A 15502-nucleotide genomic window follows, 5' to 3' on the forward strand; every position below is an offset into this window, starting at 1 on the left:
CCTCCTATAGGTAAAGTAGAAAGGAAAGACGAGAAAGAAAAAAATGTTTCTCCTTGTGACGAGCACTCGGGATTTACTGACTTAACAGTTTCCCCATATGTCCTGCAGCAGGGTGAACTCTCTCGTCATGTTGTACCCTCCATCCCTAGTGCTGTTTTCCTGGAAATCTGCATCTTTTAGCATTTAGTGTTATTTTTAACCTGCAAAATCATTTCTTCCCTCAATACTTACCTCCCTCCAGGTCTGTACTGTCAAATACGGTAGCCACCATTTAAATTTAAATTTTATGTGGCTATTTAAATCTTAATTAGCACTAATTAAAATTAAATAAAGTTCTCTTAGCCATATTTCAAGTGCTTAATACACGTGCATGTAGCTACTGGTTACTATGTTAGATAGCATAGTTACAGAACATTTCTACGATCACAAGAAGTTAGACTAAGCCTTTCGAGGGCATGGGAACATTTATGTTTACGTTAAGAACGTACAACACAGGCTCTTGATGAAAGCTTTGACATGGGTGAATGAGCATATACCTGCGTTGTCCTTCAGTTCCTTGCCAGTTTTTTTGTTTTGAATTACCCTTTTCTTCTTGAACCATTTTCTGATGCAAGAGAGATCGACCATTTGGTATTTTCCACTGAACGTATTGTATGTAGCCTGTATTGTGTTTGACTTACTATGTCATAAACGGGAGTGGAGGTTTAAGGTTGTGGAGAAACTTTTTGCATCATGCTCCTTGTGTAGCCAGTCACTGAGGTAATGTGTATTTCAAATACTTTCTTTTTTTTCATTTAAGTTATAACGGAGACTCCTTGGTGCTCATTCCCTGGCGTGAACACAAACACCGGGAGAAAGATTGGTGTGAGGAGCCGGAGCGCAGGTAAAGGGTGAGCTGGCGCGAGGGACCTTCATTCCTCTGGGAGGGGCACGCAGAGGGCCTGTGGACGTGGCATGTGGTCAGCGATCACGTACTTGACGGTGGTCCCCGATGTAGGGAGTTCAGGTGCGGTTGTTTTAAACACTTGGCTTGATTTTACTCCATTATGTTACAGGTTTTTTTTTTTTTTTTAATGTTTTTATTTAGTTTTGAGAGAGAGAGACAGAGTATGAGAGGGGGAGGGGCAGAGAGCGAGGGAGATGCAGAATCTAAAACGGGCTCCAGACTCCGAGCTGTCAGCACAGAGCCTGACACGGAGCTCGAACTCACGGACCACGAGATCATGACCTGAGCCCAAGTTGGACACCCAACCGGCTGAGCCACCCAGGCAGCCCTATGTTACAGGTTTTTTTAATGGAAGAATATTAAATTCTACAAAGTAAATATTCTAAACAAATGATCCTTATATAGCAGCTCTTTTCATTTTAAAGTATTCCTTTAATTTCGTTCTTGATTCAATTTGCATTTTTTTTAATATATGAAATTTACTGTCAAATTGGTTTCCATACAACACCCAGTGCTCATCCCAAAAGGTGCCCTCCTCAATACCCATCACCCACCCTCCCCTCCCTCCCACCCCCCATCAACCCTCAGTTTGTTCTCAGTTTTTAACAGTCTCTTATGCTTTGGCTCTCTCCCACTCTAACCTCTTTTTTTTTTTTTTCCTTCCCCTCCCCCATGGGTTTCTGTTAAGTTTCTCAGGATCCACATAAGAGTGAAACCATATGGTATCTGTCTTTCTCTGTATGGCTTATTTCACTTAGCATCACACTCTCCAGTTCCATCCGTGTTGCTACAAAAGGCCATATTTCATTCTTTCTCATTGCCAAGTAGTATTCCATTGTGTATATAAACCACAATTTCTTTATCCATTCATCAGTTGATGGACATTTAGGCTCTTTCCATAATTTGGCTATTGTTGAGAGTGCTGCTATGAACATTGGGGTACAAGTGGCCCTATGCATCAGTACTCCTGTATCCCTTGGATAAATTCCTAGCAGTGCTACTGCTGGGTCATAGGGTAGGTCTATTTTTAATTTTCTGAGGAACCTCCACACTGCTTTCCAGAGTGGCTGCACCAATTTGCATTCCCACCAACAGTGCAAGAGGGTTCCCATTTCTCCGCACCCTCTCCAGCATCTATAGTCTCCTGATTTGTTCATTTTGGCCATTCTGACTGGCGTGAGGTGATACCTGAGTGTGGTTTTGATTTGTATTTCCCTGATGAGGAGCGACGCTGAACATCTTTTCACGTGCCTGTTGGCCTTCCGGATGTCTTCTTTAGAGAAGTGTCTATTCATGTTTTCTGCCCATTTCTTCACTGGGTTATTTGTTTTTCGGGTGTGGAGTTTGGTGAGCTCTTTATAGATTTTAGATACTAGCCCTTTGTCTGATATGTCATTTGCAAATATCTTTTCCCATTCCATTGGTTGCCTTTTAGTTTTGTTGGTTGTTTTCCTTTGCTGTGCAGAAGCTTTTTATCTTCATAAGGTCCCAGTAATTCACTTTTGCTTTCAATTCCCTTGCCTTTGGGGATGTGTCGAGTAAGAGGCTGCTACGGCTGAGGTCAGAGAGGTCTTTTCCTGCTTTCTCCTCTAAGGTTTTGATGGTTTCCTGTCTCACATTCAGGTCCTTTATCCATTTGGAGTTTATTTTTGTGAATGGTGTGAGAAAGTGGTCTAGTTTCAACCTTCTGCATGTTGCTGTCCAGTTCTCCCAGCACCATTTGTTAAAGAGGCTGTCTTTTTTCCATTGGATGTTCTTTCCTGCTTTGTCAAAGATGAGTTGGCCATACGTTTGTGGGTCTAGTTCTGGGGTTTCTATTCTATTCCATTGGTCTGTGTGTCTGTTTTTGTGCCAATACCATGCTGTCTTGATGATGACAGCTTTGTAGTAGAGGCTAAAGTCTGGGATTGTGATGCCTCCTGCTTTGGTCTTCTTCTTCAAAATTACTTTGGCTATTCGGGGCCTTTTGTGGTTCCATATGAATTTTAGGATTGCTTGTTCTAGTTTCGAGAAGAATGCTGGTGCAATTTTGATTGGGATTGCATTGAATGTGTAGATAGCTTTGGGTAGTATTGACATTTTGACAATATTTATTCTTCCAATCCATGAGCATGGAATGTCTTTCCATTTCTTTAAATCTTCTTCAATTACCTTCATAAGCTTTCTATAGTTTTCAGCATACAGATCCTTTACATCTTTGGTTAGATTTATTCCTAGGTATTTTATGCTTCTTGGTGCCATTGTGAATGGGATCAGTTTCTTTATTTGTCTTTCTGTTGCTTCATTGTTAGTGTATAAGAATGCAACTGATTTCTGTACATTGATTTTGTATCCTGCAACTTTGCTGAATTCCTGTATCAGTTCTAGCAGACTTTTGGTGGAGTCTATCGGATTTTCCATGTATAATATCATGTCATCTGCAAAAAGCGAAAGCTTGACTTCATCTTTGCCAATTTTGATGCCTTTGATTTCCTTTTGTTGTCTGATTGCTGATGCTAGAACTTCCAGCACTATGTTAAACAACAGCGGTGAGAGTGGGCATCCCTGTGGTGTTCCTGATCTCAGGGAGAAAGCTCTCAGTTTTTCCCCGTTGAGGATGATGTTAGCTGTGGGCTTTTCATAAATGGCTTTTATGATCTTTAAGTATGTTCCTTCTATCCCAACTGTCTCAAGGGTTTTTATTAAGAAAGGGTGCTGGATTTTGTCAAAGGCCTTTTCTGCATCGATTGACAGGATCATATGGTTCTTCTCTTTTTTTTTGTTAATGTGATGTATCACGTTGATTGATTTGCGAATGTTGAACCAGCCCTGCATCCCAGGAATGAATCCCACTTGATCATGGTGAATAATTCTTTTTATATGCCGTTGAATTCGATTTGCTAGTATCTTATTGAGAATTTTTGCATCCATATTCATCAGGGATATTGGCCTGTAGTTCTCTTTTTTTACTGGGTCTCTGTCTGGTTTAGGAATCAAAGTAATACTGGCTTCATAGAATGAGTCTGGAAGTTTTCCTTCCCTTTCTATTTCTTGGAATAGCTTGAGAAGGATAGGTATTATCTCTGCTTTAAACGTCTGGTAGAACTCCCCTGGGAAGCCATCTGGTCCTGGACTCTTATTTGTTGGGAGATTTTTGATAACCGATTCAATTTCTTCACTGGATATGGGTCTGTTCAAGCTTTCTATTTCCTCCTGATTGAGTTTTGGAAGAGTGTGGGTGTTCAGGAATTTGTCCATTTCTTCCAGGTTGTCCAATTTGTTGGCATATAATTTTTCATAGTATTCCCTGATAATTGTTTGTATCTCTGAGGGATTGGTTGTAATAATTCCATTTTCATTCATGATTTTATCTATTTGGGTCATCTCCCTTTTCTTTTTGAGAAGCCTGGCTAGAGGTTTGTCAATTTTGTTTATTTTTTCAAAAAACCAACTCTTGGTTTCGTTGATCTGCTCTACAGTTTTTTTAGATTCTGTATTGTTTATTTCTGCTCTGATCTTTATTATTTCTCTTCTTCTGCTGGGTTTAGGGTGTCTTTGCTGTTCTGCTTCTATTTCCTTTAGGTGTGCTGTTAGATTTTGTATTTGGGATTTTTCTTGTTTCTTGAGATAGGCCTGGATTGCGATGTATTTTCCTCTCAGGACTGCCTTCGCTGCGTCCCAAAGCGTTTGGATTGTTGTATTTTCATTTTCGTTTGTTTCCATATATTTTTTTATTTCTTCTCTAATTGCCTGGTTGACCCACTCATTCATTAGTAGTGTGTTCTTTAACCTCCATGCTTTTGGAGGTTTTCCAGACTTTTTTCTGTGGTTGATTTCAAGCTTCATAGCATTGTGGTCTGAAAGTATGCATGGTATAATTTCAATTCTTGTAAACTTATGAAAGGCTGTTTTGTGGCCCAGTATATGATCTATCTTGGAGAATGTTCCATGTGCACTCAAGAAGAAAGTATATTCTGTTGCTTTGGGATGCAGAGTTCTAAATATATCTGGCAAGTCCATCTGATCCAATGTCTCATTCAGGGCCCTTGTTTCTTTATTGACCGTGTGTCTAGATGATCTATCTATCCATTTCTGTAAGTGGGGTGTTAAAGTCCCCTGCAATGACCACATTCTTATCAATAAGGTTGCTTATGTTTGTGAGGAATTGTTTTATATATTTGGGGGCTCCTGTATTCGGCACATAGACATTTATAATTGTTAGCTCTTCCTGCTGGATAGACCCTGTAACTATTGTATAATGTCCTTCTTCATCTCTTGTTACAGCCTTTAATTTAAAGTCTAGTTTGTCTGATATAAGTATGGCTACTCCAGCTTTCTTTTGGCTTCCAGTAGCATGATAAATAGTTCTCCATCCCCTCACTCTCAATCTAAAGGTGTCCTCAGGTCTAAAATGAGTCTCTTGTAGACAGCAAATAGATGGGTCTTATTTTTTTATCCATTCTGATACCCTATGTCTTTTGGTTGGCGCATTTAATCCATTTACATTCAGTGTTATTATAGAAAGATACAGGTTTAGAGTCATTGTGATGTCTGTATGTTTTATGCTTGTAGTGATGTCTCTGGGACTTTGTCTCACAGGGTCCCCCTTAGGATCTCTTGTAGGGCTGGTTTAGTGGTGACAAATTCCTTCAGTTGTTGTTTGTTTGGGAAGACCTTTATCTCTCCTTCTATTTAGACTTGCTGGATAAAGGATTCTCGGCTGCATATTTTTTCTGTCTAGCACCCTGAAAATCTCGTGCCAATTCTTTCTGGCCTGCCAAGTTTCAAAAGAGAGAACAGTCACGAGTCTTATAGGTCTCCCTTTATATGTGAGGGCACGTTTACCCCTTGCTGCTTTCAGAATTTTCTCTTTATCCTTGTATTTTGCCAATTTCACTATGATATGTCGTGCAGAAGATCGATTCAAGTTACGTCTGAAGGGAGTTCTCTGTGCCTCTTGGATTTCAATGCCTTTTTCCTTCCCCAGTTCAGGGAAGTTCTCAGCTATGATTTCTTCAAGTACCCCTTCAGCACCTTTCCCTTTCTCTTCCTCGTCTGGGATACCAATTATGTGTATATTATTTCTTTTTAGTGTATCACTTAGTTCTCTAATTTTCCCCTCATACTCCTGGATTTTTTTATCTCTCTTTTTCTCAGCTTCCTCTTTTTCCATAACTTTATCTTCTAGTTCACCTATTCTCTCCTCTGCCTCTTCCATCCGAGCCGTGGTCATTTCCATTTTGTTTTGCATTTCATTTAAAGCGTTTTTCAGCTCCTTGTGACTGCTCCTTAGTCCCTTGATCTCTGTAGCAAGAGATTCTCTGCTGTCCTGTATACTGTTTTCAAGCCCACCGATTAATTTTATGACTATTATTCTAAATTCACTTTCTGTTATGTTATTTAAGTCCTTTTTGATCAGCTCGTTAGCTGTTGTTATTTCCTGGAGATTCTTCTGAGGGGAGTTCTTCCGCTTGGTCATTTTGGATAGTCCCTGGCGTGGTGAGGACCTGCAGGGCACTTCCCCTGTGCTGTGGTGTATAACTGGAGTTGGTGGGCGGGGCCGCAGTCAGACCTGATGTCTGCCCCCAACCCACCGCTGGGGCCACAGTCAGACTGGTGTGTGCCTTCTCTTCCCCTCTCCTAGGGGCGGGATTCACTGTGGGGTGGCGTGGCCCGTCTGGGCTACTTGCACCCTGCCGGGCTTGTGATGCTGGGGATCTGGCGTATTAGCTGGGGTGGGTAGGCAAGGTGCTCGGGGGCAGGAGGGGCAGGCTTAGATCGCTTCTCCTTAGGTGATCCACTTCAGGAGGGGCCCTGTGGCAGGGGGAGGGAGTCAGATCCGCTGCCGGAGGTTTGGCTCCGCAGAAGCGCAAAGTTGGGTGTTTGCGCAGAGCGAGCAAGTTCCCTGGCAGGAACTGGTTCTCTTTGGGATTTTGGCTGGGGGATGGGCGGGGGAGATGGTGCTGGCGAGCGCCTTTGTTCCCCGCCAAACTGAGCTCTGTCGTCCGGGGGCTCAGCAGCTCTCCCTCCCGTTGTCCTCCAGCCCTCCCGTTCTCCGAGCAGAGCTGTTAGCTTATAACCTTCCTGATGTCAAGTCCCGCTTGCTGTTGGAACACACTCTTGTCCGCCCCTCCGCCCTGGCTCCCTCTCGCCAGTCCGTGCAGCACGCACCGCCTCTCCGCCCTTCCTACACTCTTCCGTGGGCCTCTCGTCTGCGCTTGGCTCCAGAGACTCCGTTCTGCTAGTCTTTTGGCGGTTTTCTGGGTTATCTAGGCAGGTGTAGGTGGAATCTAAGTGATCAGCAGGACGAGCAGTGAGCCCAGCGTCCTCCTATGCCGCCATCTTCTACCATAACCTCAAGTTGCATTTATATTTTTGTGAGACTTAATCTTAGAAAGCCTGAGAATGTGGAGGCATCAACTACTGGTGAAGGGGTGGGAGAGGAGGTTTGGGGCTGAAAGCAGTTGAATTCCCTTAGTCCTCACTTCTCAAGGTCAGGAAAATGTTCTATCACCATCTAGCCTTCTATATTTCCCCTGCATGAAATCAGATGTTTATTTTTTGGATTCATGAATTAAGGCAGAGAACCTCCAGGATGATCTGGAAATCCTCCAGCTGCCTGGGCATTAGGCACAGCGCAGGGTGGGGGTGGAGTGCTGGGGTTGAAATTCTGAGCGTTCAGTGAAAATCTATGTCTGAATGTTGGAGCCTAGGGGTACCCGCCCCCTCCGAGCTCCTAGAGTGCAGGCATATTCCCCAAGTAGAAGTTGGGAGAGTTCTTTTCTAGAGAAATGGAATCGTGTTTGAGAAGAGGCCTCCAGGTATTGAGATATTAGTCCCAGAAGATCAGTGCATTACCTGGTCACAGCGAAGCCAGCAAAAGAACGAGTCCTGTCAGCACACTGAGCTTCCCGGACGTTTGAGGGTTGGCGTCAGTGGGCAGGACAGACAGGAAAGGCAAAGCCAACAGAAGGTGGAACTGGAAGTCAGAGACCACACAAAAAGAAAACTTCAAAAATTGTAATTAATGTTGCCCATGAGATGAGATACTGTAGTTGTGAAATAACAAAAGGATTTTATAAAACAGGGACAGAGAACTAAGAGCACTTTGGGAAATAAAAAAATAAGATAGTTGGTGTCTAACAATTAGGAAAGTTGAAAGATAAAAGCAAAGAATTTTCCCAGAAAGTAGAATAAAACTATTATAGAGCTAGATAATAAGCAAGCAAAGATAAAAAAAAAAGCTTAATATTCAAATTACAGGCATTCTAGAAAGAGATGACATATCGTAGAAGTGAAGAAATAAGAAATATTTCAAGTCTAGTATTTAGAATTGAAGGCTATGAGTTTTCACACTGAAATGCCCACTACACTAAAGCATACAATCATGACCTTCCCAAATATCAGGGACACAGTCTACCAGAGAGAAAAACATATTCCATAAAAGGAAGTTTGAATTAGAATGACCTCAGACATCTCCAGAACAGCACTAGGAGCTAGAAGAAAAACTTTTGCTGGAACATACTTTTTGATCGGGAATCCTGATGCAGCTAAAATCATCATTCAAGTATGAGGTTAATCATGTAAGGTCTTGTAAAATTTACCATCCGTGTACATCTCATTCCAGGAAGCCATAGGATATGTGTTTTATTAAAATGAAGGAGTCAACTGAAAAAAAGAAAGCCATTAGATTCAGAACTGGGCTCTAACATAGGCCATGGCAGTGAGAAGGCCTGGGATGACAGCTGTGTTCTTGTCGGGTGAGAGAGCAGCCAGCACAGACTGGGCAGGGGGTAGATGGCTTCAAGAACCAGGTGTCTTAGAAAAATTTTAAAAACGGAACTGGTGTATTGTCTGATGTATTTGACTATTTGGGGAAAGCTTTTAAATTTTGCTATTAATACATCTTTTGGAGAATTTGGAAAAAATAGCAATGAATGCATATGATAGTGAATGAGACACGTAGGACAACTGGCGTTTATTAACTCCAGAAAATGAAAAGTTATTCAAAAAGAACAATAGTTATGATAATGTACCACGTGGCTCAGGAGAAGGTAACATTCACAAGATCAGAATGTAGATAATTAGTGGTTTAATCCAAATTGTGATATAGCCACAGTGGGAGGAAAGAGTGTAAGGGGAGTGGAAGGTTGTGGTTTAAGACCGCTGAACAGCAGGTAGAGTAGAGAAGTCAGGGAACAGTCCCATACACATACTGTTTGTTTGGATGTGTAGAGGAAAATCCAGGAACGTGGCTGAAAGACATGGAGGGGGACAAAGATGTCAACTGTGTATGGAATCGCTGGCTTTTTGATAGGAGTCTTTTCATGCTTTTGGATTTTTGAAGCTATGTATATGTACGGTCTGTCTGATAAATGATAAAAACCCGTAGTGTCGATCATTGCAGATGACATTCGAAAGCTCTCTAATGTTCATGCTAATGTTGGCCGTTTCTCTTTGTTTTGTTGTATTTTGGATATCTGAGATAATGGAGTAGGTATCTCTTAGGTACCTTTTATTACCCCCCAAAAGTTTTAGTGTAATAGCAGTTGAATATTCTGCTGTGTTTTTGCTGTTTGCTTTTTAAAAGCTGTTTTTGATTTTCATTTTAAAAAATCAGAGTTGTATATATTTGCAAGTAGATTAAAATTTTTCTACAAAGCTGTGGTTAAAAAAAAAAGCATCAAGAAGATGTAGCCTATGTACGTACACACACACACACACACACACACACACACACACACAGGAATACCACTTGGTGATGGAAAGAATGAAATCTTGCCATTTGTGACAATGTGGATGGAACTGGAGGGTATTATGCTAAGCGAAATAAGTCAGAGAGAGACAGATATCAAATGATTTCACTCAAAAGTGGAATTTGAGAAACTTAACAGATGATCACAGGGGAGGGGAAGGAAAAATAAGATAAAAGCAGAGTGGGAGGTGAGCCATAAGAGACTCTTAAAGACAGAGAACAAACTGAGGGTTGCTGGAGGGGGTTTGGTGGGGAGGTGTGCTAAATGGGTGATGGGCATTAAGGAGGACACTTGTTGGGATGAGGACTTAGTATCATAGGTGATGAATCACTGGGTTCTACTCCTGAAGCCAAGACCACACTGTATGTTAAATAACTTGACAATTAAAAAAACCAAAAAAACAAAACAGCAAAACCCAAACCCTCAGTCTTTTGTTTCCTTCTCCCATTTCTTGCTCTCCAGAAGCAATTACTTCTAATTCTTGTAGATGATAGTTTTTGTGTTCCGTACCTCTGAATAACCATTGTGTAGCTACTTGTTGATTTTTAAGTTCTGGCCATTACCTGTGGGTTTCTAGAAGGGAAGGGAGTGACTGAGCATGTACCCTGCAGCTCTTGAGAGTGTGTGGGACATCCTCCACCCCACACCCCTTAACGATCCTGTGCTGCCATTTCAGGGCCGTTGCAGGGAAAAGTGGAGCTTAAATGCACGGTATTCATCCACCATATTGGACTAGAAGTCATCACTTAACAATTGTAATGAGAGGTGGAAGAGGTAGGGAAACCGAAGACGGCGGGAGGTCAGTGACAGGGTGGTAGGCGGAGGTGCAGAGACACCGTTGACAGTGAGCTCTCTCATTTCCGGATGGGCTTTTGAGAGAATAGCACTGGCGGAGCATCGCACCCTTCATCCCACGCTTCCAGGTCCCCGCGGCCTGCGCCTTTGCTTGATTCTAGGTAGATGAAAGGCACGAGGGCATTTCCTCTCAGACCGACCATGGCGAGCCGAAACGGAAGCCAGGCTTGCTGTGCCAGAACTCCTAAAACTAGAAATGAAAAGTCAGAAGTTTCACAGAGGAAAAGATGCTTTTGAAGATGGTACAGATGTTCAGTATTCCAGGACATACCGTGTTGCTTATCCATTTAATTGGCGTCTGTCCTCTGTTAGATGCGAGAATACCAAAGAAAAGCAGATGCGGTCCCTGTAACTCGTGAGGCTTATAACCTGGCGGGGAAAATGGTCCTGTTGTAGATGACTAATGGGATGAGGGCTAGGAAAGACAAGGGCTGGGGCGCCGGGGGCCTGTAGCAGGGAGATCTCAACTTGGTGGAGGACAGGGAAGGTTGTCCCGGGCAAAATCTTGTGAAATCTGAGATTTGAACAGTGAGGGTGAGTTTGGCAAAAGAGAGGGAGCGTGTTCTAAGCAGAGGGAAGAGCATGTTGGAAGGAGGCTCAAGGCGGTGCCCTCTTTCAGGACTCAAAACAAGGATGTGGATTGCTGAAGCACCCCGGGTAAGAGTGAGATTGGCACCAAGAGGAGGCTAGAGTATTTTGTGGCGGATCACAGGCTTTAAAAGTAGGCATGGATGATGTAGCCACGTTTCTGTTTTTAAAGAGGTAACTCTGTTACCTGAGGACATCGTGAGTTCAGTTTGGATCTTGTTGCATTTGAAGTGCCTGTGAACCATTGAGGAGCAAAAAGCAGGAGGATTTCAGAGCTTCTGAGCGGAGGGTGGGTTCGGGGTAAAACATGGTCATTGTTGTAATAATGTGTGTGGTAGTTGATATTGTAGAGTCAGAGGTGCGACCAAGGGAGAGTCCAGAGTGAGGAGAGAGGAGAGAGCCAGACTGGGAATTTGGAGGAGCCAGGATGCAGGGGTCAGCTGGAGGGGCTATCCGAGCAGAGGTGACCCAGAAGGAGCCACCCGGAAGACGAGGGACGGCAGGCGGCACCGCATACTGGAGTGGGGGAAGGGGAGCCTGTTTCTGAAAGAACGTGGTGAGATTCCATCAAACGGTGCTGAGAGGGAAATACTAAGGACTGAAGAAAATACCAGGGGACCTCAGAGTTGCTCATGGGTATTTTGCCCTGCTGACATGTGTGGCTTTAATGATTTCGGGGTATGTATGTGACTTTTCTCGTGGCAGTGATGGGAAAAACCACTGGCCAGAAAGTGAATGTCAGTTGTGAGACCAGCTGGGCAGAGGGCTGCTGGCTATAAGCACAGTACGCTGTCTGAGGCATGTGGCCAAAATGCCCAGATATTTTATGGGCTTTGTGTCTGCTCCTACATTACAGCTACTAACAATTCCAACAACAATAATACCTGTAAGTAAAAAATTAAGCACCCGCTCCGTCATACGATGTTTTATGTCTACTTTACGTTATTTGAACACTCTGGCATAGTATTTACCCATTTAATCTGAATAAAATGAATCTAAGAGAAGTGTTAGCTGTGTAATTTGTGCAGTTTCATGCCTTTCAGCAATGGCATGCACTTCAGTTCTGACCCCAAAGCCCCTTGCCTTGATGGTCCACTTGGCCGGGATCATCCTCCCCAAAACTCATAATTTGTGATCCCTCAGGTGTCATCCATGCACACATTCCTCTTGGTCTCCTCCTCCTCCTCCTCCTCCTCCCCCCCCCCCTTCTTCTTCTTTTTAATCTACGGCAACCGGCCTGAAGTCGTTCCTCTCTTTGCAAATGTCAGTAGCGTACTACATTGCTGATGCCTGCTGACAGTATATTACCAATGTAAATAAGGCGTATTTCCTTTGGTTTTTATGAACAGAGAAAACCAGGTTTCTGAATTTATATTTGAGTCAGAATCGCCTGGAGGTGTTTCACCTGAACGAGGCCTGGCCGGCCATCACAGGTAATTTTGATTTGGTACTCCTGTGGCCGGCACCCAGCTATAAGCATTTCGTAAAATGTGCCTCCCAGGCTGATTTTGATTTTGTTAATACTCACTGGATTGATTTGTGGCATAGCTGTTTTGGTGTATCGTCCATTCTGATTTTTTACATTGGGAAGCCTAATAGGGAAATAGATTAGGCATCCCCCACATGTCCCATTTATCATGTAAGTGTGCACATAGATACGGGAAAAGATACACGCGGACACCCTCCCCTTTGTACACACACACACACATACACCATACCCCCATCTCTGTGACCGCTCCCTTCCCATCCCTGTTCCTGTCTCTCTCTCTCTGACTTGCACAAAATTCTAACTTTTCCCAGCATTCCAGTGACTAATTGTTCCTTTTGTGCCTCGCAGAATGGTGGTCGAGCCGCGTCTGCAAGATGAAAGTGAATTCTTGTATGCCGCACAGCCTGAGTTGCTGAGGTACAGGACGCCGCCGCTCACGGTAGAGAAGGTTGTGGACTGGTATCAGACAAGAGCAGAGGAAATAGAGCATTATGCTCGACAGGTGAGGGGCGGACAACAGCCGCGACTCCGCGGTGCTGGCAGAGCCGCGTCAGGCCCTCAGGATTCAGGGCACGTCGTGGCAGCTGACGGTGGTGCCAGGGAGCCTGTATTTGGTTTGCAGAGACGAGATGAATCTCTCTTACTACTTTTGCTCTTTTTTCCTTTGCCTCAGAAGCTCTTGTGGCCTTTCTGGGGATTCTTAAAGAGCAAATACACGTAAGAAAAGTTGTTCACAACCTTACTCTGAAATCAAATGTAAGCTGCGAAGTATGGTGGGACTATGGGACAGAATATGGGACAGTGGTGTCCCAGATTTTCCAAAGATTTTTAATAGGCTTAATACCATGCTAGTTGAAAAGACCGTATCACCCCAGAAATGCCTGATTAGCTCCTTGTCACGTTGCAGTAAGGCAGCTGATTTTTATTTTGCTTTTTAGGAATTTGGGTTTGAGGCTCTGTCTCTAATGTTTTCCTTAAGTTGAAGCCTAATTTCCGTCCGTTCCCCTGTGCCTTTATGGAGCCACATAAGAACTGCATCAGACGGGCTGTGGAAGAGAGAGAGCAGATTGTACGGAAGCTTAGGAGATCTGAATACTCATCTTAACTCTTTGCTAACACGCCTTGTAACTCTGAACCTGCCACTTACCTTTACTGCCTGTTTATTTTCTGCCTGTTCGTGGGGTTAGTTTTTTTTTTTTAGTGTTTGTTTATTTTTGGGAGAGAGACAGAGTGTGAGTGGGGGAAGGGCAGAGAGAGGGAGACACAGAATCCGAAGCAGGCTCCAGGCTCTGGACACAGAGACCGACACAGGGCTTGAACTCATGAACCGCGAGATCATGACTTGAGCCGAAGTTGGACACTTAACCGATGGAGCCACCCAGGCGCCCCTCATGGGGTTGCTTCTTATACCAAGGTCAACGAAACAAAGAAAATACACAGGAGAGAACATTACCAATTCTGCTAATTGAGGGCCTTGCAAATATCAGCAATAGTTGTCTTCGGCTTAGAGGACAGAAGTTGGCAATTCAGACTGAAGAATGGCAGAAGGCACTTTGAAACCTCATTCAGGGTCTGGCCGATGCATGACTTTTGCTTTTTACTTGTGGTCTTGGCTTTGGACCACCCATCCATCCTACCATCAGTTTTCCACTTCACGGGAAGGCCGATTCTAAAAGGTCTGATGAGCAGCAGCACTGTGGGAAGGAACTTCCATCCCTTTGTTTAAATTTCTACTTAGCGATTGGCACAGCTCTGTGTCTCCATTTGATAGTCTTCTTGAATTTCTGCTTCCATCTCATTCCTATTTTTAGTAGTCATGGAATTGAAGGTGAATTATTTATTGGAGCTGATGGCACTATTATAGACCATACTTTTTTTTGGGGGGGGGCGGGCCAAGAATATTTATGATGGACTTTCCAGGTTTTTGAAGATGGCTAAGGACCATAGTATGTTTGAAAATGTCTAGAATCGTAAGGTGCTGGAAGAGAACCTCTGGAGGTGCTCCCGTTGTCCTCTTTGGACCTCTGGTGACAGTGATGCGTCAGGTTTATCGATTGTAACAAGTGAACCGTGTCGGTGGGGGATGTAGATGGTGTGGGGGGCTGTGGGCAAGTGGGGGTAGAGGCTGTATGGGAAGTTGCTGTACTTTCTGCTCGGTTTTGCTGTCAGCCTACCACTGCTCTAAAAGGTAAAATCTATAAAAAATAAACAGAAAGGAGACTGCAGAGCTCTTTGAAATTAAAAAATTTTTTAATGTTTATTTATTTTTGAGAGAGCGAGAGAGCGAGGGACAGAGAAAATTCCAAGCAGCCTCCATGCCATCAGTGTAAACTCCGACGTGAAGCTTGAACCCACAAACCAGGAGATCATGACCTGAGCTGAAGCCGGATGCTCAACTGACTGAGCCACCCAGGCACCCCTGAAATATAAATTTTTTGACAGTCTAACAATAATTCCTAGACATCTTAAATTCATCACTTGAGGAATTGGGAATAATTATAAAGGAAGCAAAGTGATTTGGGGGTGCTTTATTTATCTGCTTCGTATTCCTTCATCCCTTTCCTTCATTTAAAAACCCTTCTGTCAGAAGTCTTGCTCTTTTGCTCCATTTTGTTTACTAATGTTTCATGTGGCTTATGCTATGAAGTGTATCTAACATAGTTTCATCTTTTTCATTTTTAGAGACTTAATTGATGTGGGACTTCTTTTTCCTTAGTGCCTACAAATGCCTTTAGCAGAACTTGTTTGTTGGATTAGAGAATGTGTATAATGTGAAATGTATCCGGTGAGGGCTTGGGGTACACGGCCAAATTGAAGTTGTATTAGAGCCCACTTTCATTTAAGGTGTCAGGTAATTTGGTTCCAAAGCTTTTGTACTTCAGTAAGTAT

The 15502-nt window shown here is 43.3% G+C and overlaps 1 protein-coding gene across 3 annotated transcripts in view; it reads left to right on the forward strand.

Moving 5' to 3' along the window:
- Positions 1-15502, forward strand: part of NBAS (NBAS subunit of NRZ tethering complex) — a 339328-nt gene that overhangs the window by 121139 nt on the left and 202687 nt on the right. For all 3 annotated transcript variants that reach the window (XM_047852270.1, XM_047852271.1, XM_047852272.1), the window contains exons 22-23: positions 800-883; positions 12962-13115. In XM_047852270.1, the coding sequence (XP_047708226.1) occupies positions 800-883; positions 12962-13115 (238 nt within the window). The remainder of the gene's footprint in view (positions 1-799; positions 884-12961; positions 13116-15502) is intronic.

Source organism: Prionailurus viverrinus, chromosome A3 (assembly GCF_022837055.1).
Source record: "Prionailurus viverrinus isolate Anna chromosome A3, UM_Priviv_1.0, whole genome shotgun sequence".
Lineage (NCBI taxonomy): Eukaryota > Metazoa > Chordata > Mammalia > Carnivora > Felidae > Prionailurus > Prionailurus viverrinus.